Genomic DNA, 25,122 nt, shown 5'->3' on the forward strand with positions numbered 1-25,122 from the left:
ATCCGGTTTATAGGCGGAAATGAACCTATCTATTAGTTTATTGGAGTGTGTGCACTTTTGCCTCTCTATTATTTAGCCTTAGTTTTGTAAAAATGAAAATTGTTCTCAGCAACATTTTGTTAATCTAAAGTATATGATCTATATTATCTCACGGCAAAAGTGAATTGATTTATTTATTCACAGCAAAGTTTTGAGCTTACCATTTTGCTTTTACGTTCCTGAACGAAATGAAAATATTTTCTTTTCTTTTTGTTGTTTCTATGGTAACTATTGTTTCCCTTATTTTATTTTAGAGAATGCAATAAATGAATAAGGCACTAGTGATATTATTCGAGTCCCCCTGTCGACCTCCAGTTATAGGGATTCCAGTTGCTCTATGCGAACATGTCCTTTATAAACATACGTTTCTTTTAAAACCTTTCACTGTCACTGTAACGTTTATACCGCATGGTCTTGGTAAACACAAACAAATGATGTGTGCTTTCAAATCGGAATACTAAACAAATTTCTTAAGGTAAAAAACCTTTAAAATCAGATTGTTGGTAAAATATTAATGTTGGTATGTACACAGCTTTGATATGACATTCAATGAATATATTTTTTGAATTGAACGTGTCAAATCTTCAGTGCTAAAGTGCTCCACTATATTTGATTTGCCTTTAACTCTCCTGAGATAAATTCTTGAGTATTTTAATTTTTTGACAGCATTGAAAGCAAGAAATTTGAATTTAAGGAAACAGTGTGCGAACATTTGTAAAAATCTATTAATTATACTTTTTCAGCTCTTTAAAAATTGTATTAATGGATATCTTTTAAATCGATGTTTTTAATGCGCTTGCTTCTGAGCGACGTATTTGTAACAGACGTTTTATGTCTTGTTCATATGTAAATATTTCGATAGCTTAAAGCAGAGGTGCATTAATGCTGTCGAAATTTTTTCCTAGGGATATGATTTAACAACACATTTGTGTTTTAAAACATGAGTACAGTTCAATCTCGTTTATTTTGATTAACTGAGACTGAAGGCAATCCAGATAACAAGTAAAACACATTCATATCCAAGCAGTCTTACCGTTCATTACAACTCAAAAAACTATTTTGTAAAAAAGATCAAATAGACTTGTTTATAAGACATTAAAAAAAATCAAAACATTCATACACATAATTTTTAACCCGTAACAGTGGACGTGAGGTCACGGAGACAGCTCTATTTAGAATTTTTTTTTAAAAATCATATCATTAAGATACGTTCCTGTAATTTATTTTCGATGTTCTTTGCACTTCAGTTAGCACGCGGAAAACATATTTTTGAATTTTGAATCGAAATATACCTTTTCCGAGAAAATTTTGCTAGAGTCTAAGATTTTTCAAGAAAATCATATTCTGCAGTAAATTACTAATTACTCATAACGTAATAAAAATGAATAAATTATTTATTAATGATTTCATTGTTGTTCTTTAACATATACAGAACATGTTAGTACCAGAAAGTTGATTATATTACGTTACGGAAAAATTTTGACAGCCCTTTAACTATTAATATTTTGCGTCGTATTTCAAAAAATAATTCAGCCTTCATTGTCTCTAGAACACCATTGCCTAAAGTTTGTGAACATTTCAAGCAAATCTCTACCTCATCTAGAATATTTGGTATCTCTTCCGCATAACGCTGAAGATTAAATGAACCTATATCCGCGGTTTCTAACATAAAGAGCCATGTCTACTACTGCCGAAAATTGTAACACCGAAGAGAAGGTGCAATCTCACAGACCACTTCTAAAGAATGCAGTGAAATTTAAACCAGATGCACTGCCTAAAGATACTTTTCTCCGCACACACCCCACCACTTAGCTGTAAGCCTTAGGGCCCCCCCGCACGGCTGAGTGCGACGGTCGATAGTCATCTAAGCCACGGACCATCTTCTGCCTAAAGATACTGATAAGCAAGGGGGTGTTCCATATCAAAAAAAAAAAAAAAAGCTGTTGGGGAAAAGCCATTCAATCGGATTGAAAATGAAATAGGGGGGATCCGATGAACTTTTGAGCGGTCTGTGAGACCGCATCTCCCGTGTTAAGGGTTAACAAAGGTTTGGTCGACTGTCTTCCTATTTAAACACTTGTTTGAATTAAGCACAGTCAATCTAAAGCTTTATCATCAAGTTCAGTTGCTGTGATGTTTCTATTACACCAACCATGATTCATTGTACAAACTATGCAAAGCTGTACATTTAATCAATACAAAAAGCGAATATTCTGCATACTTGTGATTTTGTTCGAAGCTATCATAAATTAAAATTATATGTGTGAACATATTGTTTTTAATCTAAAAATTGATCCAGAGAAACAGGGTGCTGATGTATTAACTTTCAACAATTCTAAAATATTTTGAAAATACTAACAAAATTACCCTAGAAATGTAAATTATCAGTTATATGTATAAGTTAAAGCATGAACCTTTAGATAGAAACTATTTCAAATATATGAATCTGTTATTAATTATTTTTATTCAATTTTTAGACAAAGCTTGAAACAGAACTTTAGGTTGAAATGGGTGATATCGAAAATGACGCTCGAAAGCCACATAGAACAGCCCATAGTGGTCGAAAAGCAGGAAAAAAAGATGCAAAAAAGAAAAAGCAGATTGACCATGGTAATTTTGGACAACCAAGAAATCCCAAGGCATTTGCCATCCAGTCTACAACAAAAGCTGAAAGAAGATTTCGAAGGTAAAAAACTTTGCATAGTAAATTTTGTGAGCATACAGGGCTCGATTCATTCTCAAATTGAATCCCCTTTGTGGCCCCTTTACAATATTCTTATATAGTAAAAGTAGCCACTTCACAAAATTTCATATCTTAAAATTAACCTTTCAAATTTTTTTATTTTTACATTGCATTTGAATGCAATGTATGTAAAATTAGTAATGAGTTGAAAGGGTGATATTATTGGGATTTAATTTCCTGCGTTTTCATTTCAGCTAAATTACTTATGCTTAATGTCTCAAATTGTACTATTTGTTTTCAGCATTGACAATTTGTAACACATTCAATGTAGAAAATAGAACGTGTTTTGAGATTCTTGAAAAAATCATATTATTTGTAAGATTGAATTTCTTTTATAATATTCTATCAATCAAATTTATTTTTCATTCCCCCCCCCCCCTAAAGGTCTTTATGTTTACATAAATGCTGAAAAGAGGGAAAAAAAATTAAGGACTCAGAAAATTCTGAAATCCAGAAAGATAGTAGTCACAAGCATTCCGGATTTAAAATGTTTTTATAATTTCACAAGAAGGGACTCTGAAAAATTTTGGACAGTTCCCTGTTCTTTCCAGACAGTCCAAAGTTCAATCATCAGTTACTTAGATTCACGTCAGAACTTTTTTTTTTCAATATCCGTAACTTTATTCATTAGTCAAACAAAGTGTTTTCTAATATTTGTACCAAAATGTTTTGAATCTTCTGCATCTAAGATTGTTTTCTGAGTAGGGATGTGAAAGATTTTCTCTAGAACCCTGCCATTTGGTCAACTTTATCCTCAACTTTAATCACATCTCTAACTCCCAACACCTCTGTACCTTGCTTTGTTATATTGCTGCTGTCAGTTATTTTACCCTCCCCCCCAGTAAAGGCATTTTGAACATGTTTCAGTTGTTAATCATGCAGAAATTCGGTCATTTTTTAAGAAACAATCTCCCCCCACCACCACCTCCAATTGCACCCCTAACAATAAGTGGGTCATCTTTTAAGGCAACTAGTCCAACTAACACAATTATGGTGAGTTAAATATGTCATGTTCCACTATCAACAACTTGAAGGACACGGATAATAAGATAATGATGTCTTATTTAATTTTTAAAGGACAATGGATATCAAGAGCAAAGGATATCATGTTCCCACTGTTGATAGAACCCCTGCAAGACCATCTCCAGCTATTGTTGCACTTGTCGGCCCTCCTAAAGTTGGGAAGACTACCCTTTTAAAATGTTTGATAAAAAATTTTACTCGACAGAAGATGACTTCAATCCAAGGACCAATTACGCTTATTTCAGGTAATCGTCCTTTTAAAATATGTGTTGAAATTATAATTGCTGTAAATTTTATAAATAAAAATGCAACACTTTTATATTCCTAATTGGAATCTTCCATTATACTTCTGAATTTCTTTTGTTTTCCTATCTGAATCGTAGGTTATGAGCATTTTCCTTGTTACAAAACTAATCTTCCCCGTCTTCACAAATTAGTCTTCTCCTCATAAAAATATCTTTGCAAAACTTAAATAACAGATATTTTAAAGGGAGAGTTTCAAAATTTATCAGCTTTATGTAGTATAGTTCCTACCTAGCAACTTTCAAGCATTAGCATAAAATTTATGCAATATGGCTGTTATTACGCTTTCCTGTGCAAGTACCAATTTTCTCCATTTTATAAGTGTCTTCTAGACCCAAAAAACCTCCCACCCGGTAGCAGAAATTGCGAGAGACATGAGACGTGTGTTGCATATTTTTCAGCTGGCCTGCAGATAATTTTACAAAAGAACAAAAAGAAAGAAAGAAATAACAAATAAATAAATAAATAAAAGAAAAAAATGAAATTAAACTCAGCAAAGATGTAGTTGGTTTTTTGGCCGGAAAGGCGGTGGCTTCGGCTTTTCAGCTAACAACATAGTCGTGATATTTGATCATTCACAAGTTCAAAGTGCACAAGATGCTAAAGTGCCTAAGTTTTCAAAAGCAAAGCAGAATTGGATGTTTTATTAAACTGAAAAATTATGAAAATAACATAAAATGTGCTGAAAGTTTTTTTTTAATCATTTTTTTGAGAAATGAAAAATTTTATATTTAAAGTTTTACCTCATCCCCTCGTTGCTTTCGACACAAAAGTGCTAAAAACTTTTCAACCAAAGTGTAGTCTCATGAGGATTTTAAAATTATTTTTTGCAACAAACTCAGAAATTTATATATTAGTTTTTAGCGTAGTCGCCATGTTTGGTTATTTTCATTCCCAAAATTTTTTGATGCAAGACCCTTTAAACCTACATTTTCATAAACAGAATTGGATGCTTATTGCAATGCCAATTATTGAACATTATGCAAAGTGTGCCATTTTTTTTCAGATAATTTGGAATTATTATCTTGAAAAATGCAAAATTTTATTATTTAGACTATCATCTTATGTTCCTTGCTCTAGAGGCTAATGTGCTAAGAACTGACTATTTCATCTAAATTGTAGTTTTTTTAAGGATTTTGAATTTTGTACTACTTTTATTTTAAAAATTCGAAATTATATTTATAATCATGATCATGAATTTTTCGCGTAGGCACCATGTTTGGTCATTCGTACAATGGAAATAGAGGAGACTATTATTTGCCCAAGTTTCCAAAACCAGAATTGGATGTTCACCTTAATACAAACTATTGAACATAACATAGAATATTCAGTAAATCATGTTTTTCTTTGAATTATTTTCATGAAAAATGTGAATTGTTATCTGCACAATTGTATTTAATCCTTATTACTATGGAGGTTTTGCTATTAACTGACACTTTCATCAAAAATGCAGTTTCCTGCCAACTTCTCATTTTCTAATTTATTTATTTATTCATTTTTTGGAGAAAGAAAATTCTAAAACCTATTTCAACTTAAATTTTTCATGTTTAAATAAATATTTATTGAATAATTGTTTTTCATAAAGTGCAGAGTACTATTTATTTTGATAAAAATAGTCAAAACTGCCCCCCCCCCCTCCCTTTTTATACTTTAAAACTCAGCGACAGTGGCGATCATGTCTTGGGGCCACTGGCCAGTTACAAAAATTTCCGAGTCTTGACCTTTACAAGGGACTTGGATATTTTATGAAAATTTGAAATGAAACTAATAATAATGCTGCTGGTTATTTTCAACTGCTCAAAATAGTGTTGCAGACTGGCTAAAAAATTTCTGCTACTGGGCCACCAGTATTGTTGAGTTTTAAAATACAAAATGAGAGAAAGTTTTGGTAATTCTTGGCAAAAATTTAAGCGTTGGAGAAATTTTAAGCTGTGGAAATTTTTTGCACCCTTTCTTGAATGAAGACTTTGTCTAAACTAGTTCTTGTTATTGACTTACTTTTTTGAAATTTTTGTCTTTACATTTATGTTGACATGTGAAAATATGTCCTTTTGTCAATGTTAATTAAATTCAACTGTAATGAAAGAGCTTTTTATATAACTGTGTTCTTATTTATTCATTTTATCTTTAATGCATTTTCTTTCTTTTTTTAGGTAAAAAGAAACGTATCACATTCATAGAATGCAGCAATGATATCAATATGATGATTGATGTTGCAAAAATAGCGGATTTGGTAAGTTCAGGCACCACAGTAAGAAATGTATATATATTTAGCATAATCTGCATAGTTGGAAAGTTTTTGTCAAATAAATAAGTGAAAAGCTTAGTGAAAGTAATAATGTATTCAATGAGTGCATCTGATCAAAATGTTTGACCTGTTAATTTTCTTTGTTTTCACAATGAAAGCTTCTTTAAAGTAACTTCTTTAATTTTCACAGATCTTGTCCCATCACTGAAATAAAACATATTTAATTAACTATCAAAAGGAATAGGAAAAGAAATATGTTGAGAGGAGGTAGCAGTCCCATTATTTCTTCAGAAATGTCTCTTGGCATGCTCATCTACCTAAACTCTTCAACTGATGAGTTAGAAATTATTTGCAAGCTCTGCATGTAAACTTTACTCCCTTGAGGGCATTTGAAGAAAATAAACTAACCAACCTTAAAGGAGAAAGTTCTGATAGTGAAAAATTAACTAATAAGAAAATAAAGCAAATGCAAATTAAAAAAAAAAAATCTATGTACAAATTAGGTTGCACTATTAGTGAGCCTAGAAATCTGAGCATTCAAATGGTTTAAAAAAATAATGAACAAGGACTTTTTATCTTGGTATTATTGAATTTCTGAAAAGTTTGCTTAAAATTAGAATTTAAAAGAATCAAATTTTAAAATAAATGCTCTTGTTGTGTACTTTCTCTTGCATTATTAGTACTTTATGTTTGAAAAAATATATATTTACATATATTAAATACAGCCGACCTTGGTTTTTGATGAGATACCCTGGTTGAAGATAAAAAACGGGATTTTTCAAGAAACGTTTTACTCCGGATTATTATTTTTATTTATTTTCAAAGTAGATATAGTATTGTTACAAATTCTGTAAATAGTAATTATTGTAGTAACGTAACCTGTAAATAGTTTCCCGTAATGAATATACAGCCCCTATACATTCAGTTGAAGTATATGGTCCCCCTATTTTTCATTGATAAGATTCGTGAATGAATAAAAAGAAGAAATAAAATAACGGTCTACTATTTTCGAGAAGCATTTGGAATCTTGTGGAATATTTGAGAGCTCTCTTTTCGGTGTGTATATAAGCCGTTACGCTGGATAAAAAGTTTAGTTTCGATTGAGAATTTGTACTGAGAGTGTATTAGCTCTGTTTATTGCAAGGCATTTCGCTGTGTTGTTTTTCGTATTTGGAAGTAAATACGTGTGTAACCGTTGAGTTTACGGTGTTGTGTGATATTTGCTTAATTGCTGATGATTAATTTAGCAGTTGTTGATGATCTTCCCTGTAAATAGTGTAAATAAATTTCCTGTATTTTTTAATCAAGAACTGTGTCGTCCTTTCAAGAAAGTGGAAATCGCACCGGATCCGTTACAGTATTTGTACCAAACCACTGTTCGGCTATTTTAGCACATTCATTAGCTATTTATATAACTTTTAAATAATGCATTTGTTTTTACTTTCTTCCATATCTTTTACAAAAGTCAAAATTTAAGGGAAAAAAATCAAATAGAAATTTATAAACGATTGAATGTTTACATGAAATAATATGAAAAAATCCTTTTTTCTTAAATTTGAACATTAAAGATGTAAACACTTACCCGTCTTCAGAAACTTAGTATCTGACTATCACTCTGATTAAAAAACAAATACCTTTGTGTAAAAATGTAAAAGAAAATATTACAACATTAAATGACACAAATTTACAGGGAAATGCAAATTTGTACAATTTTGCATTGTTATATAATTTTAAATTTTGTATAAGGTTTCTTTGTAGTCATAAAATACATTATGTAACATATTCTTTACAATTTCTTCTACCAAATGTTGTTCTCTCAACTTATGACTAAGTTTAAAGATATACATACGGATTTCTTAAATGAAGGATTAAATTACTGTATCATAGTGTCTGGCAGGTCTGCCAACAATCAGTCTTGCATAATATAGAGGAACGCGCGAACGGTGTTTGCAGAAATTTTTTGACTCTGCAGAAATTTTTTTTCAAACTTCTAACGTGTTGATTTACAAAAAAAAAAAAAAAAAAGAGAGATTTTTTTTTTTTAAGGGAACTTTTAAGAAAATCCCAGAGTTTATTTCTGTTAAAGCTTTTCTCCAAAAACCTTTTAAAGCACATGTGTAAAAAAAAAAATAATAATGGTTTTGGCAGTTTTCTTCAGTTGGTGAAAAATAAGCAAACTATATGTTATTGTAAAAAAATTATTAAATGATTTAAAGCACTTTTTTTGTCTCTCTTTCATATTTGAATACAAATGTAATTTTTTATTCAAGGGTGAGTTAGGCAAAATAATTATTTGTAAAAAATTTTCCAGTTAGGATTTGTGTTCGCAGAAAGCTTTTCATTTTATCGAAGTCGGCCAACAATTTCTCATTCCATTTCTATGGGAAAGTATCTGTAACAAGTTACAGTACAGTTGAACTTGCTTATAACGAGTGCAAAGGGACCGCGATATTTGCTCGTTATAATTGAGTGCTCGTAAAAAGCGAGTTCGTTATAAAAATCATAAAAAATCATCATACTTGCTTATTTTCTTCTTTTTAATCACTGTACAGTACCAAATGAGCTGGTTACTTTGTTTTGAACTGTCTGAATGTCGTTTTTTTAGGTCATTGTTTTTGAGAAATACATATATACACACATATAATTTTTAAATGTTTCTTTACTCCACAAATTAAAAAAAGTGCTGTCATCACTTGCTCTCAAGATTTATGATTTCTCACCAACTTTGGTTGACTTTGGAATGTTAAAGAAAATTTACTAAAAAAGGGGGGGGGGGATAAGCTGAGCTGGAATTCAATAGAAATTTTACAAATCATAAAAATATTGTTCTCTTAAAAGGGGTTTGCACATAAAAAGAGTGTTATGCTCCACTTAACATTGATTGTATCAACCAAGTATCTTTTGATTTCCTCGCTAAATCCCGGTTCTCGTTAAATCAGGGCTCGTTATAAGCGGGTTCAATTGTACTACTATTTTCTAATACTTAATTTAATAATTCTTTAAAAAACTTTTTTTTAAATCAAATACTCGTACTTTGAAGTTTTTTTTTGTTTTTTTTTACATTCTAATTTACTTCAAATGATTTTTTAAACCTTTTACTACTTTATTTATTTATTCTAATTTTTCACCTTCTTAATTTTCGTTTTCGTATAAAGGTTGTTTCTTCAAAAAAGGTTTATAAATTGTTCTGTTAGCTGTAATTTTATAATTTTTTGTTCCACAGGTGCTGTTACTAATTGATGCTAAATCTGGGTTTGAAATGGAAACTTTTGAGTTCATGAATATTTGTCAAGTTCATGGAATGCCTCGTTTGATGGGTGTTTTAACTCATTTGGATTTATTTAAGAACAAAAAAGGTCTGCAGAAAACGAAAACAATACTGAAGAAAAGATATCGCACTGAAATTCCACGTGTAATTATTTTAAACATTTTTTTATTTTTCTTGTATTTCTCTTTTCAAAGAATTATATTCCACAAAAGCTCTTCAGTTTTTTTTTTTTTTTTTTTTTTTTTGAACACATTAAATATCAGTGAGGGTGTGTTGGTATTCAGGCAGATTTTTAATCAAGCAATAGTCACTTTTATGTATCCTTTTAAGTACTGTAACAGAAAGCTGGAGCAGAGGTCACTTTTCAACAGAAATTACTTGCTTTTGCTTTAAGCACCATATATTGACTGGAGTAGAATAAGTATGCATTGACGATATGATGGATTTTTCACTCTTGGAGACCAAGGATTTCCTAGTTGGCGACAGTCTACAACTTTGTGATGATGCAAGTATTTGCCACTATGTTTGGTCAAAGTTAGATTGAACTTCCTTATTTGATATCATACATTATTTTGCCATTTTAACAGACATTTAAATAAAACAAACCATTAAACAAGATTAAAACTTTCATTAAAATGTTAAATAATCCATCAGATAAATTAATGAACATTAAAAGCTCCTTTAAAATGTAAAATTTTCTCAAATATTTCGAGCCATTCAAAGGCATTGAAAATTTTGATAAACCAAAATTCATGAATAAGAAGCAAAAATGCCAGCAGTGTAAGCAATGTCTTTCTGTTTTGCCAAGATTGAAAGTAACCAATTTCCCAAGCTCCAGTGCACCCTTTTTCATAGCTGCCAACTTGTAAGATTTAGCCTTACATTGTAAGATTTTTAGAGGTATTGTAAGTTTATAAAATTATATGGCAAAATTGTAAGATAATTAGGTTTTAGATCTCTGAGTATTGCTTTTTTTTATGAGTTTCCTGTTATGTTGCTTCAGAAGAATAGAGAAACTGCAAATGGAGAGCCTAAGATAAGCTCAAGTGAATTTCGCTCTGTACATAGATGATTTTCCCACTCTTGCGCTAAAAAGGGAGAGGATGGATAAAAAATAGGCTGCTTTGAAGAAATTAGTTGATGTCAATGGTTCATTGAAGTATGAAAGGTTCTCCTTTTCTATGCTTTCCATTCTAGCCATACGTCACAGCAATGCAGAGTGCAAAAGAACATTTAATAGTGTCAGAAAGGCGAGGACAGAGCTGTGCAGTTCTCTGTCCGATAATAACCTGGATAACATTTTAATCATTAAGAACTTATAAAATATATATATATATATATATATATATATTGTTTTGAATAAGTTATTGAAATAAAATTTTTGAATGTTGCTAAGTCAGCAACTTCAGAAAGCTTAACTTCCAGTTAAAGTAGTTTCAGCAAAAGCAGCTGACTGCATTAATTTACAAAAGAAAAAGTAAGACAATAAAGCAAGTTATTAGTTTCTTCCAAAAAAATATTTCAAAAGTGCACACTTGTATTCTTAAATTTTTAAATGCACAGGCCTGCCTTTTTGAAACTAACTGCTTGTTGTAATCCTATGTTTCTCTTTTGTGAATACAGTTTTTTTATAGTTTTTTTCCGTGCTGATTAATTACAAGTAAAGATTTGAAAATATAATGCTTTTAGTTTTAACGGTTTGTTGTGTGTTGGTTAAAAAAGTGTACAAATATACCCACGGCATGCATTGTAAGATTTTTAAAGTTGATATATTGGCAGCTATGCTTTTTTTATTCTTGCCGATCATATTACTCAGAACTGTGACCAGACTTGTTTCGGTAAGGGTTTTACCAAACATATCTGTTAAGAAATCTATGATGAACAAAAAGCATCATTCAGAATAGTTTTAAAAATTTGGAGGGGTTTGAACCCTATAATCCCCTTTTGCCTATGGCCCTGATCTTACTCATTCATAATCATCAAAACTTTTCTGTTCAAAATTTAGATACCATTGTGATTTAAGAGTGTAAATTACTTTTTATATGAAAAAATATTAAGCCGGCACATGATTCTGTTGTTCGGACTATGTTCAGACAGAGTTTGATTGTTTCATTTCTTGATTTTAAGATAAAACTAGAAATGCCAAATGTTTAGACTTAGTCTAATCTGAAAGTAAAAGAATGTTTATAAGTGTTCTTGAGAGGTTTGTAATCTTTGATTGTGTGAACTTTTACAAAAGGGCATTGTGTTTTTTATTATGGGCTGATGAAACATATGGAACAACGTAGCTGGTTTTTGAACCTCTCACCAATTTATTTAACTTGTTATATTTTAGGTGCCATCATATTATAGTTGCAATTATACGTTAAGTATTTAAATGTAGAAATCAATTCATAGCAAAAAATTGATGCAGCAAATTACCATTGTTAAGAAATTATATGAAGGTTTTCAAGAATAATACATCTGTTGCAATTTTAAAAGGTGAAAGGAACAATTTTGAGAAGAACTCGACTAAAAATAATGTCTTGTTTTGAGAGGCTTCATAAAATTATGAGTTTTTGACAAGGGGGAGGGAATACCAGGAAGTGTGGCACAACTCAGTTTTGACTGAAATAAAATCTGTTGAAAACAACCCATGTTTTTTTGTACAAATCTGTTGTAATTAACTCTGCTTGTAATGTATATTTTGTTCTAAATTTGTAGTTTATTTTATTTGTAGGGCGAGAAGATGTTTTACCTGTCTGGTATATTGCATGGTGAGTATCTTAAAAACGAAGTCCACAATTTAGGAAGATTCATTTCTGTAATGAAATTTGAAGCATCTGCGTGGAAAAAAACACATCCTTATGTGCTTGTGGATAGGTAAGTATTAAGTTATTCCCCCCCCCTTCCTCTTTTTACTTACTTATTTATTTTTTTGCATGTGTTAGTGATCAAAGCTAAATATATAACTCATTGAAATGCTTTGATTAGAATCTTCTTAAATTTAAAATTTTCTAAATTCTTTTGGTCTCTTCGTAACTCTATTTTGTTATTCAGATAAGGACTTTAACAAATCAAAATTTTTTTATTTGAGTCTATGGTGGTCACAAGTGAAATTTCTTTCTTGGTGATGGTAACAATCCTAGTGTTATAAAATTGAAACATTAATTTCACTGAAACATAAATACAGCACACCTCTTAATATTGCTTCACAAAGTTTGTCTCATTTATATACACATACTTGGTTACAACTTAAATAGCATCTTAACAAAAAGCCAATACAAAGTTACTTTCTGAAACATTACAGCTTGGGTATTTGCAGTATCAACAAAATGTGCCCACTACACAATAGTTGCATCAAGTACAGAGTAAAAATGAGAAAAATATATACATCAGTTAATACACATTACAGCTGCATATGAACCTCGCCAACCTGAACCAATTGAAACTGTGGTATATTGTGTAATCGTTCATATTGCTGTTCTTTTTCTCAACTCCCTACTTTTTAGCATGATATCTTAAGATTGCTATTAGGTCTCATAATGTTGTACTGTGTACCAGAGTGTCTAAACTGGCGTTCTGCATACAATCACCTCAACTTTTACCTTGATTTGTGAATACATTTCGATTATTTAATGCAAACAAACTGAACTCATATGTCGTTTCCTAACTTTAGCTTTGGATGAAATATTTTGACTAGTTGAAAATGCTCCTTGATAACTTCTTAAATTTTTCTTGTTTTATGACTTAAAATATCAGTAAAAAAAGTCCATGTAAAATGTTCATGCATTTTAACATACAGCAACAGGCAGTGTTTAAAATCATTGCTGGTCCATCGGGCCTAGTTCATTAAAAACTAATTCAGGCCACAATAAAATAAAATTCTGTAATCTAACCGAACCGTTGGTTGATTGCCGTCAATTTAGTGATTTCTACTTGTTTTTACATTTTAAGTTTAAGCTGAAAATAAGTATGTACTAATAAATTTGATACTTTCAGGATGGAAGATATTACTGATCATGAATTACTGGCAAGTAATCCCATAGCTAATAGAACTGTCTGCCTTTATGGTTATGCAAGAGGCGGTGCTTTAAAGAAAAATTCACATTACCATGTTCCAGGTATAGTCTGGTCTAATATTGCAGCTAGCATTTTTTTTTTTCTTTATATGAATAAAGCCATGCTTAGTAATTGAATGCTGATACTCTTTGTATTAGCGATTGGTAGTTAATAATTTAAATTTCTTGAAATATCCTTGCCTCAAAACAACAGTAGGATATCTTACTATAATTTCTGGGATTAGATGTCTTACTGTTGCTCTGAGGCAACGATATGCTGCTGAGAAAATATTAATCTGTGATTATGATGGTAATGAGCTGCCTAAGAAAAAGTTTCCAAATGTATAGCTCTTGAAATATGTATTGTATAAGTATTTTGATCACATATATGATTCTCAACAAACTGTAGCGTGAATTTATTTTTTTGCCACTCTTACATGTTGTCCAAAATTATGCCTTTTGATATGTTGAAATGATGTGGAAACTGATTCATACTAACCTTTTAAACCATTAGATAACAAAAAATGTACTTTGTTGTTTGTACAGTAGTGCATAGTTATTCTGCTTATCTGCGGTGTGAATTCTTCAGTCTTTCACGCTATCAAAAAAATAATGTTCAGCGATGAGAAATTGGATGTAGCTAATTTAACCAATTTTAACTTAACAAGTATAACTCCCCTAATTAACATGCACCTAATGATTCACCAAATAAGATGAAATCTTGCTAACATGCCTGGTAGCAGAAACTGCGAGACGCGAGACGGGCGTCGCAGATTTTTCAGCGGTCTGCAGATAATTTTACCAAAGAACAAAAAGAAAGAAGAAATAAAAAAAGAAAAATAACTTAGCAAAGATCGCTTGGAGATCGTCTTTTGACCGGAAAGGTGATGGATGCTTCAGCATTTCAGCTAGAAACATAGTCGCCATATTTGGTCATTCAGAAGATGGAAGTAGATAAGATGCTTAAGGTCCTAAGTTTTGAAAAACAAAGCAGAATTGGATGTTTTATTTACTAAAAACTAATGAAAAAAACTAAAAATGTGCAGCAAAAATTTTAAAAATTTTCTTGAGAAATGAAAAATTTTATACTTAAAATTTCACTTTATCCTCACTGCTTTGGGCGCAAAAGCGCTAAAAACTTTTCAACTAAAGTGTAGTCTCGTGAGGATTTTTATTTTTAATTATTTTTTTGCTACACATTCAGAAATTTATGTCTTCATTTTTGGCGCAGTCGCCACATTTGGTCATTCCTAAGGTGTTGGTACAAAAGACTCTTTAATTGCCTACGTTTTCATAAACAGAATTGGATGTTTATTGCAATGCAAACTATTGAAAATTATGCAAAATGTGCCATTTTTTTCGGATAATTTTTAATTATTGTCTTGAAAATGCAAAATTTTATCTTTAGAATATTATTTTATCTTCATTGCTTTAGAGGCTAACGTGATAAAAACTATTTTATCTAAAGTTTTTTAAGGATTTTGATGTAACAAATTCAAAAATCTATTTCTAAGCATGAATCTTTCGTGTCGACGCCATGTTTGGTTGTACGCAGAATGGCAGCAGACGAGCCTATTACTTGCTTAAGTTTCCAAAAATAGAATTGGATCTTCACCTCAATACAAATTATTGAAGATAACATAAAATGTACAATAAATCATGTTTTTGTTTTAAATTCAAAAACCTATTTTAACTTAAATTTTCCATATTTAAATAAATATGTATTGAATAATTGTTTTTCATAGTGCACAAAGTTCTATTTATTTTTGTAAAAGTAGTGAAAATTGCTCTCCCCCCCCTCCCTTTTTTTATACTTTGAAACTTTGAAACTCGGCGACAGTGGTGGCTATTAAGTTTTTCGGGTCTAGTGGCCACTGGCCAGTTGCAAAATTTTTGAGACTTGACCTTTACCAGAGACTTGCGTATTTTATGAAAACTGAAAATGAAACTAATAATGACGCTGCAGATTATTTTCAACTGCCCAAAATAGTGTCGCAGACAGGCTAGAAAGTTTCTGCTACTGGGTTTACCATGGTTTTATTAATTTTATGTTGAAGAGGTTCAACTTCATTAGTTCATAACCAAATGTTAAAAAAAATTAATGTGTATTCTTCTAACACCATTTACTAAATGATATTTACCTCCCTAGGTTGTGGTGATTATTTGATTAAAAATATTCATTTCCTTCCTGATCCATGTCCTCTTCCTGATAAAAACAAAAAAAGGTCCTTGAATGAGAAGGAACGATTAATTTACGCTCCAATGTGTGGTGTTGGTGGTATTGTGTATGACAAAGATGCAGTGTACATTGAGTTAAAAGAAAAGAAAGAAGCAACTGTAGAGGTAAGGTTTAAATTATATGAACAAGTCTCAAAGAATGTCATTTGCCTGCCTTGTTCATTTTTAGTTTCAGTATTTGGTTGTTGTAAGTTTCTATTTTTTACTCTGATTTTAGAACAATCATAGTCTTGTTTGAAATCAATTTTTATAATACAGTGGTATTGAATTGTATTTTTTATAAGTCAAATAATTTAATAAATTATCTGTAAACGTGATTTGTTTATTTTTCATTTTTTATCATTAAAAAAAATCTTGGCATTTATCGTAAAATCTCTGTTCAACATCATGAAAAAGATTCATGTAATAAGTGGAAAAAGGTTAAATTGGGTTTTGAAGTACTGACCAAGCATTAAAGAATAACTTTAATGTTACATTTTTTATCTTTTTATTTCTTTTATTTTACCATAATTTTGCTATCCTTTTTCTGAAGTTTTTGGAAACTAAATCTTGTTTTACTTTGAGTTTTGTTTTTATTATCCTTGTCGTAAATTGCAGTTTGAACATGTGTCCATTTGTGAAACTTTCTCTTGTCTTCCTGTAAACTCTTGACCATAGCTAGATAATACAGACACACACTGCTCTTGACTTATGAGATCTACATGCACTGTAAAACCATATTTAACGCTGCCTTATTTAATAGGGAAAAAACTTAAGATCCAGCTCTTATTTTTCAAAAGTTTGATTTCTTTAACATTGTTTTGCCATTCTTTAACTAAACTCCATTATGAATTTCAAAAAAAAAAAAAAATAATAATAATAATAATTTTAAACACAGTTAATAGTAACTAAGAAATTGAAATTATCAGTTTATTTAATAATTAAATGAAAAAATTTCATAAAAAAATATTGTAGAAAACATTTTATTTGAAGCTAATAACTAAAAGCATGGTCATGTGAAAAATAGGCATTGTAAAGATTCATATTTTGTTTATATAAAACAAACTGGATTGCGGAATATTTTATCCTCAAGTACTGAATATCCACCAGTGTAATTCTAGGTGACGCATTACCCAGTGTTTGTCGAGTCCTGACCTGACAATATATTTTGGCATGGTGATACCCTGTCACACAGCTGTGTTGGTGCACCCATTATTATGCAACTACTGTGTTAGTGAGACCTCTATTTTTCTGGGTGATTAAATATAGCACTAAAAGAGAATAAATTCTAAGAAGATATTTATTTAGAAGTATGAAACTCACTTTAGAGAGAGAAACATGTTATTTGGGCTAAGTGTAGTGAACTTAGTCTTTTTTTCTCCTACAATATAATAGGTTTGTCGAAATAAAGATGTGCAAAACTTGACTTCATAAAATAAGATTATAATTTTTGTCTGCAACAGTATGAAAGTATCACGTTGATAAAGGGGTTGCTTTTTAAACTTAAAACTTGTATTTTCAATTTTCATGCCATTTGTGTATTTATAGCATTGATTTTCTCATTTATTTAGTTAATGTAATAGTCACAATTTGTTTTTTTATTTTAGGAGGACAAACCATCTGACAAATTGGTTAATTCCATGGTATCTGTACAACACACTATAGATGAGAAAATGAAAGCAACGCAAATTCAACTATTTCCCGGTGACAAACCATTGAATGAAAGTGAAATGTCTAGGTGGGTTTGCTATTGAAAAGTAGACAAAGTAAACAATATTGGCACATTTCTGTGACATTCATATTTCTACTCTGGGATGAAATTTACAGTGTACTAAAAATTTTTTGTTAGTTTTAATGTTTTTAATTAAAGAAGTTGTTTCAGCTAAATAGTGAAATATTTAACGTTAACAATGCATGCATAATAAACAATCCTATTTTTTTCACTCATGTACATAGGGAGGCTAATTTTGAAAGAACTTTTTTAAAAAAATTTTCACCCCTCAATTTTTGTTTTTAGTGAAGATGAAGAATCAGATAACAGTGACAACGAATCTGCAAGTAATGCCGATAGTGAGGAAGAAGATGATGATGAAGCAGGAGATTCATCTGAAGAGGATAGTGATGATGAAGGCGAAAACTCATCCGATGACAATTCTGAAGAAGGAGAGGAATCTTCAGGAAAGTTAACCAAGAAAATAAGTGGGAAAACCTTGAAGTCATCCAAAAAACGGAAGGTTGGCTTTAATTTTTGACCTAGAAGTTAAAAGAAAGATTGATTCAACAAATTCATACAAGGTTCCCAACTGGTCCTTTTTTCCTCCTTTTTCCTTTAAAATTTCAGTTTCAATTTTGACTTGTAACCTCTTTTATCCATTTGCTTTTATTAAATGTTATTTTTATCACTTCTACGGTAATTTGAAATTTTTTAATCTAATGCAGGCGCTACTGCTAGAGTTCAAGACTGTTGGTAGAGGTAATAAATCCATGCAGCATAGTTTCTTGTTCTAGATAAAAGTAATTTTAAATTTAAAATAATATTTGAACTAACTTACATAAATTACTGCTCAGATATCTTACCAGTCCACAGATATTACTGGTCCTAAGAATAATTTTTATTCAAGCATGAATTTTTTTTAATAATCAGAAAATTGTTTTAACCCTTTCCAGTGCGAGTTTTAACGTTTTTGAATTACAGTGCCCGCCGCTTATTAAAATCACATTTGTTCTAAGGACATTTGATTTTACTAAGCGACTGATTTTATAAACCGGCATACCTACATTTAAAAAAATGAAAGGTTTTGAAGTTTATATACTCTAAAAAGAAAATTAATTACTTCATTATATTTTTATTTTGATTGTTCCAAAAAAAATTGAGGCAGTTTGAAGCAAAGTGATGTAAGTGACAAAATGAAAAATTTAAGAGATAACCAGTACATAAAAATTAGTAGCTGAACCTCTCCACTGTCTTTGGGCAAGAGATAGTACTTGTAGCTCTGGTAGTTGCTGCTCTACAGCATGATTTAGAAAAACAACTGAATGGAAACCTACCTAGGACCTTTAAATGTGTTTTACTCCCAACTTGAAAATGTCCTTTGCTTCTCACTGCCTCAAATGTCATTTCAACTAAACATGAGGTTCATTTTTTAAATTTTTATAATTGTCTTAAAATATTATCACATTTTTTTGTTTGGTAGAATTGTAGAGCAAAAATTTAATATTGTTTAAGAGTTTACTAAATGTTTTGTAACTTTTAATATCATATTTTCCTTTTTGCTCTAAAGTACATCATATATCCTCATGCATTTTTTTGACATCTATTGAAAAGGCAAATTTGACGCTAAGATTTCCTCATCTTCTGAGACTGATACCTTCACTTCTTGATACTTCTTTATAATTTTTTATGTATGATGTTCAAAAGTTTTGATTTTATAAAATGGTGGTTATGCTTTTATTAAAAAATGATTTTAACATATTTTCATATTGTATTGATTCTGTTCTACCAGATTTGATTTTAAAAAGTGGCTGGTTTTATAATCCAGTGATTTTATTGGGGGGGGGGGGTACTCTACAAAGAAACATAACTGTGTGGGTGTACTTGATTATCTTGATAAAGATTTTGTAGTCAAAAACATTTTTGTAAAAATGTTTTCTCACATTTAGCAAAGTTTGTTGACATCTCTCACATAGGGCAGGGGAAAAACGTGTTTTTCCATTCAAAAATAAATTTGTTTTTTTTTTACAAAAATATAATTGAACACCTAAAGAAAGATAAAGAAAATTGGTCAATTGTTTCATAACAAATTAAAAAAATTTTAATTCTACGAAAATTTCCATTTTTTAGATTCAAAAATTGGGGAGATTTGAAATAGAAATTGAGACAGCAGAAAAAGCCATTTTTGTACTGCTGCCATCGCTGATCTAAAAAGAGAACAGAATACAACATCTGCAGCAGTTCTTGGTTTTTAAAGAAATAAGAAATTTTTTTAGAATTCTTTCCCTAAATAATAACAAATAATAATAATAATAATTGATAGAAAGTAAAATTCTCATTTAAGTTGATAGAAAAAGAACAATATAATCAATAATTGTTTAATTAAAAATAATAAGAAGGGACTTTTCTCTAATAAAATAAGTAATAAGAATCCTCCAGTAAGGGACATTTTACATTATCTTTTAGCTAGTAATATTGCAAGAGACAAAATACCTGGTGATTAACAAATGTCTTATTAAATCAGCAAAGTATGTTCCTGTGTTAAAAGTATCACATCACATCACACTCCAGGGTCCCTCATACCAACCATTTTTGTAGTTTAACTGGTTGGATGGGAGCCCTGAAGACAGCTCTGTTTTTTATATCCAGCCAAGCAATTCTTGGTCCAGCACCCCTAGAGGTATTGATTCCCTTAGAGGACTTTGTGACCATGACATATTTAACATGCCATTAAAGAACACAGAGGATCTTTGGTCTGCTGGCATCGAACCCAGGACCCTTTGGTTACAAGTCTGTTGCCTTACTAATCAGTTTATCAAGGCTCGACGGTATCGCATTCATACCATTTGGTAAAGTAAGGACTGAGAATTGCCTAAAATACTTTTAGGCTAAAGATTGCCCCACTAACTGTTAAGAATGAATGAAGTACCCATAAAATACAATCTTAAAGGAAACAGATACCCCCCCCCCAAAAAAAAAGGTAAGAACAAGACTGGTTATTTTAAATTTCATGTAAGTATTTTCACCTTTAAATCTATCCTTTGTAGGTTACTTTTGCTGATGAAGACAGTGATGGCTCTAATAACTCCAAAGCATCTCTTACCTCAAAAAAACAGAAATTTTCAAATGACAGCCATGATGATGATGATGAGTTTGAAGAACTGGGTAAGTTAATGCTTTAAGACAATATATTTATGACTTCCCATGCATATCTTTTACTAATAATAAAGCTGAGAGTCTGGATCTGTGACGCACATAGCATCTAGACTGTTCGGCCAATTATCATGAAATTTGGCACAAAATTAGTTGGCAGCAAGGGGTTGTGCACATCGAAGCGATTTTTCAAAAATGCGATTATGAAATTGTTCTTTTTTTATTCCAATTTTAAGCCCATTATGAATGGGAGAGAAATATTTCATTCACATTTTTAAGTTTAGGTCATTCAAAAGCTTGAAATTATCTGCATCAGATGAAGCTTGTTTGACGTTTTTACGAGCATTCGGAGAACTACAGAAATTGTTTAAGAAAACCAAACTCCAAGACTTTCCTCAAGCAAGCCAAATGATTCTAAGTGATTAAGCTATAGAATGAAACACAAAAATTAAAGATAATTTCTGTTTGGAAAGTAAATTCCATTTAACTTTTGCTTGTTACCATGGTTACGTCTTTTATTCACTTTGATTGTTTCCTTTTTAATTTTTTGAAAAATGTACTTATTTTTGCAATTCAAATCCTTTTTCTGTATTGAAAAAAATTAAATTGAAATATTTTAACTGTTAAAAAATCGTCTTCTTTTATTTCCTTAGTTTTTGTGAAATTATGTTAAGTAAAATATTAAAATATTGCTATTACAATGCTCTTTGTATTTATTGTTTAATTTCGGAAAAATGTCTTATTTTGCGTTTTAAGCAAGGAAGGAAAATTTCCTTTCCCCTCTTAAAATATTTCAGGCTGATTTCTGTTAAGCTACATGCTAAGTTTTTTAAGTTGCTAAAAATATGAAGATGTCTTGAAAAAAAAAAAAACTTAACACATAGTCGACATTAACTGTAAATATACAGGCAAACCAAATGACCTTATTTTCTACTATGGTCAAAGCCGTGCGGGTACCGTTAGTATCAAGGCCGGATCCAAGAATCCTTCAAAGGAGGGTCGAAATTGCTTATTTAGAACTTCAATTTTGGAAATATTACCAAGTTTTTGAAGCATCTCCCTTAACATAATCCAATATCGTTTCATATTGTATTTTTAGAACTGCAGTTTTGAAAAATTAGCAGCGGAAAGAGAGCTTGAACCCCATTCCTTCCTCTAACGTTAAAAAAGATGTTTAACACCGCGTACTTAAGACCTCAAGTTTGAAATATTCCAAAAATTTTCCGGTTGAGAGCTCTCTTAAATTCTTTGCAGATTGACTAAAAAATGTTTTTGAAACAAACACGTTGAAAAATTGCTTGTAGATTTCGATGGGGGCGATCGCCCCTCCCTTGTATCCCTCTGTGGCTAGTATACAGTATAATCCCAATTTATGGATTGTCAAAGGACTGGAAAAAGTTATTGTTAAATCAAGGAAATTGTCCAATCATGAAGCATAGACATTCAATACAGTCAAACTGGGACCAGTGAATGTATCACTTAATTGAAGAAATCGTTAAATCAAAGTTTTACTGTAGGGTAGGGCGGGGCTAGTTGAGCATAGGGGTAAGTTGGGCAATCGAAATATCTCCGAAACTATACACCGGACGCTAACACGTCAAATGAAGGAAAGGCGAGAGCGCGGGAGGGGAATACATTACGCGACCATGCGAACGAAAACTAAAAAAATCTTGTCTGTCTATATTTCTTCTGTACAGGTTAAATGTTATTCATTTTCAATCAAGTAAGTGTTAAAGTTTCATTAAGTTTATGTATTTTCTATATCTATTATGGATTTTGTTTAAACTAATACAGTTTTTTCATAACCTCATTTTAAATTCAAATACTCGGGTCGGGGTATGTTGAGCAACTGTTGCTCAACTTACACCGTGATTTAAAATGATAGTGACTTTTATTTTTCTCTCGAGAAAAGCTGCAATTCTCACAGATACACCCGAGAAGAACGCGTTGCAAGAAGAAGAACAGAGTAAATCTAGTAAAAAAGTTAAGAAGCAAAAGAAGAAAATTGAAAAAAAAAAAAAAAAAAGTGTTAGTAAAAAAAATACTTTAGTCTAGTGATGAAAGTGACAAAGATGAATGTATCTGCCTGGTTTGTAGCGAACTATGGTCTGACAGCAAACCAGGAGAGAAGTGGATCCAATGCAAAGATTGTAAAGAGTGGGCACATAAAAAATGTGTCCAAGTTACTGGCCTTCATTTCATTTGCATCAATTGCAATTCCGATGACGATGATGATTAGTTTTAGTCATTATGGATATTTTTTCTTAATTTAATCTTTATTGAAATTGAAAAAATCTGATTTTAAGTGGAAAGGCTGAATTTATTCCAAAAAAATAATCTTTAAATATGTTGCGTTTTTGTTGATTCTATTTTTATGTTTAATATCTAGAAGAATATTATGTTTTGTTTTATTTTTTAACTTAGAATTAATTAAGTAACGGTTGATTATCAAATACTATTTTTATTTCATGTCTAGAAACCTTAGTTAGACTAGAATCTCTAACTGCTCAATTTGCCCCATACCCTTGCTCAACTTACCTCACCTATGGGGTAAGTTGAGCCTACTTGACTTTCTTCGTTTATACAGCTGTAATTTTTGAACTTGATCAGTCAGAAATAAATTACTATGGGCTTTTTTGTAGAAGAATAAAAAAGGAATCCATCGGTATGCCACACAAGCTGTTGAGACTTATTGTGGAGGAACTATAATCACTTGAAGAAAAAATTGCTCAACTAGCCCCGCCCTACCCTACAATGAAATTTTGTTGATCCAATTGAATTGTAACCAAAGACTCTGAAGTGATTAATTAACAGAAATATGTACTAGAAATTCAATAAATTTGACTAAGAACTAGGCATTGTTCGTTGAGACTAAAGCTGTGATTTTTTTTTTAATTTCCAAAAGTCATACCTTTCACTTTAATTTTTATGCTTCCTATATTATGATTCTTAGTGCATACATCTTCTCATCTTAAGCTTAGCTTAGTCTAAAGTTTAGACATTTAGCAAGATAATTAAAATGTAACTTTTACTATGCATGAAATTTTGTAAGACCTACCAGATAACTTAAGATCGACAGTCAAATGGGCTTCATGGATGAAATGGCTGCATTTTTAAAACTGGAACCTTGTTCAATCAAGAGAAGGGGAAAATATTTGTTAGGATTGTTTTTAAATACCTCAGTCTTTAATGTTTGCATTCATTCAATCTCAATGCAATTGTCTAAAATCTGCTTAGAATTTGAAATGTAAACTATAGTTCACAGTCTAATGTTGGTTGGAAATTCAAAGCGGCAATAACATAACACATGCTAATTTAGAAAAAAAAGTGTTAATTTTTCTTTTAAATTCTTCATTTTAATGTTTTTTGTATAAATGTGATGTGAATAAAATTGAAAATCAAAATCATTCATTTTTACTTACACCATAAAACCACAAAAAACCAAACTTTTCTCATTTCTTCAACAAAAGGTTTTAAATACAATAAACTCAAGAATGTTATGTACACTTTATTGTTATTCTGGCAGGGCTTCACAAATTTAAAAAAAAAAGGGGGGGGGGGCAGGGGGGCAGTCAGCCGAAATTTTTGGTAGCCATTAAAAGATATTTCCCTTCCACTTTTTGAGATGCTAATTAAAGTTTATTTATAATACTAAAATAACTATGGATTTAAATTAATTGTGATGTTTTTTACTTTATTTTTACTTTCCCAGTTTCTTTGTGTTATTTTATAATAAACCTTTTTTTTTTTTCTTTTTTTTTTTAAGCAGTAGATATATGAAAGGATTTTTTAAAAGGGGTAATATGTGAATGTTTTTTTTTTTTTAACTTTACTCTGGATGCCACATAGCTAAAATGTACTCATAAGCACAAATTGCTTAAAATTCTGAACACCTATTTTACTTTTTCTTATTAACTATTTGGGAATTTTTAACAAATCTTTTCAATTTTTAAGGTGGTGCAAAATGGAAACATAATCTAAAGCAGAAAGCAGCAGATGAGTTTTATGAGCGACAGAAGGAATCCTTCAATCTTCAAAAGCTGGTGTATGGACAGCGTAAGTAATTTATTGCGTTGAGACTAGAGATGTAAAATTTCCGGAAATTTTGAAATGGTGGAAAAAAAAACGGTTTTTTACCGGTTTTTTTTTTGAGAAAAAATGGAAAATTTAATTTTTTATGAATAAAATTAGGGTTTCTTAATAGCTCTGTGTTTCTTGGAACATATAAAGAATTAAGCATTAAGAAATATATGCTATCCACACATCTGCTTGACAGACATACACATAAAGGTAAGCTTAATTAGAAAAAAAAAAACTTTGTTTTATAACTGAGAGCTTTCATGATCAAACACCAGAAATAAGTCAAGTCGTCATTCA

The 25,122-nt window shown here is 30.7% G+C and overlaps 1 protein-coding gene across 2 annotated transcripts in view; it reads left to right on the forward strand.

Moving 5' to 3' along the window:
• Positions 1–436: 436 nt before the first annotated feature.
• Positions 437–25,122, forward strand: part of LOC129227443 (ribosome biogenesis protein BMS1 homolog) — a 46,670-nt gene continuing 21,984 nt past the window's right edge. For both annotated transcript variants that reach the window (XM_054862002.1, XM_054862003.1), the window contains exons 1-12: positions 437–514; positions 2,517–2,725; positions 3,860–4,050; positions 6,262–6,341; positions 9,580–9,768; positions 12,344–12,486; positions 13,606–13,727; positions 15,814–16,007; positions 17,489–17,619; positions 17,899–18,115; positions 20,640–20,757; positions 24,700–24,801. In XM_054862002.1, the coding sequence (XP_054717977.1) occupies positions 2,547–2,725; positions 3,860–4,050; positions 6,262–6,341; positions 9,580–9,768; positions 12,344–12,486; positions 13,606–13,727; positions 15,814–16,007; positions 17,489–17,619; positions 17,899–18,115; positions 20,640–20,757; positions 24,700–24,801 (1,666 nt within the window). In that variant the 5' untranslated portion in view covers positions 437–514; positions 2,517–2,546. The remainder of the gene's footprint in view (positions 515–2,516; positions 2,726–3,859; positions 4,051–6,261; positions 6,342–9,579; positions 9,769–12,343; positions 12,487–13,605; positions 13,728–15,813; positions 16,008–17,488; positions 17,620–17,898; positions 18,116–20,639; positions 20,758–24,699; positions 24,802–25,122) is intronic.

This window comes from Uloborus diversus, chromosome 8, assembly GCF_026930045.1.
Source record: "Uloborus diversus isolate 005 chromosome 8, Udiv.v.3.1, whole genome shotgun sequence".
Taxonomy (NCBI): Eukaryota; Metazoa; Arthropoda; class Arachnida; order Araneae; family Uloboridae; genus Uloborus; species Uloborus diversus.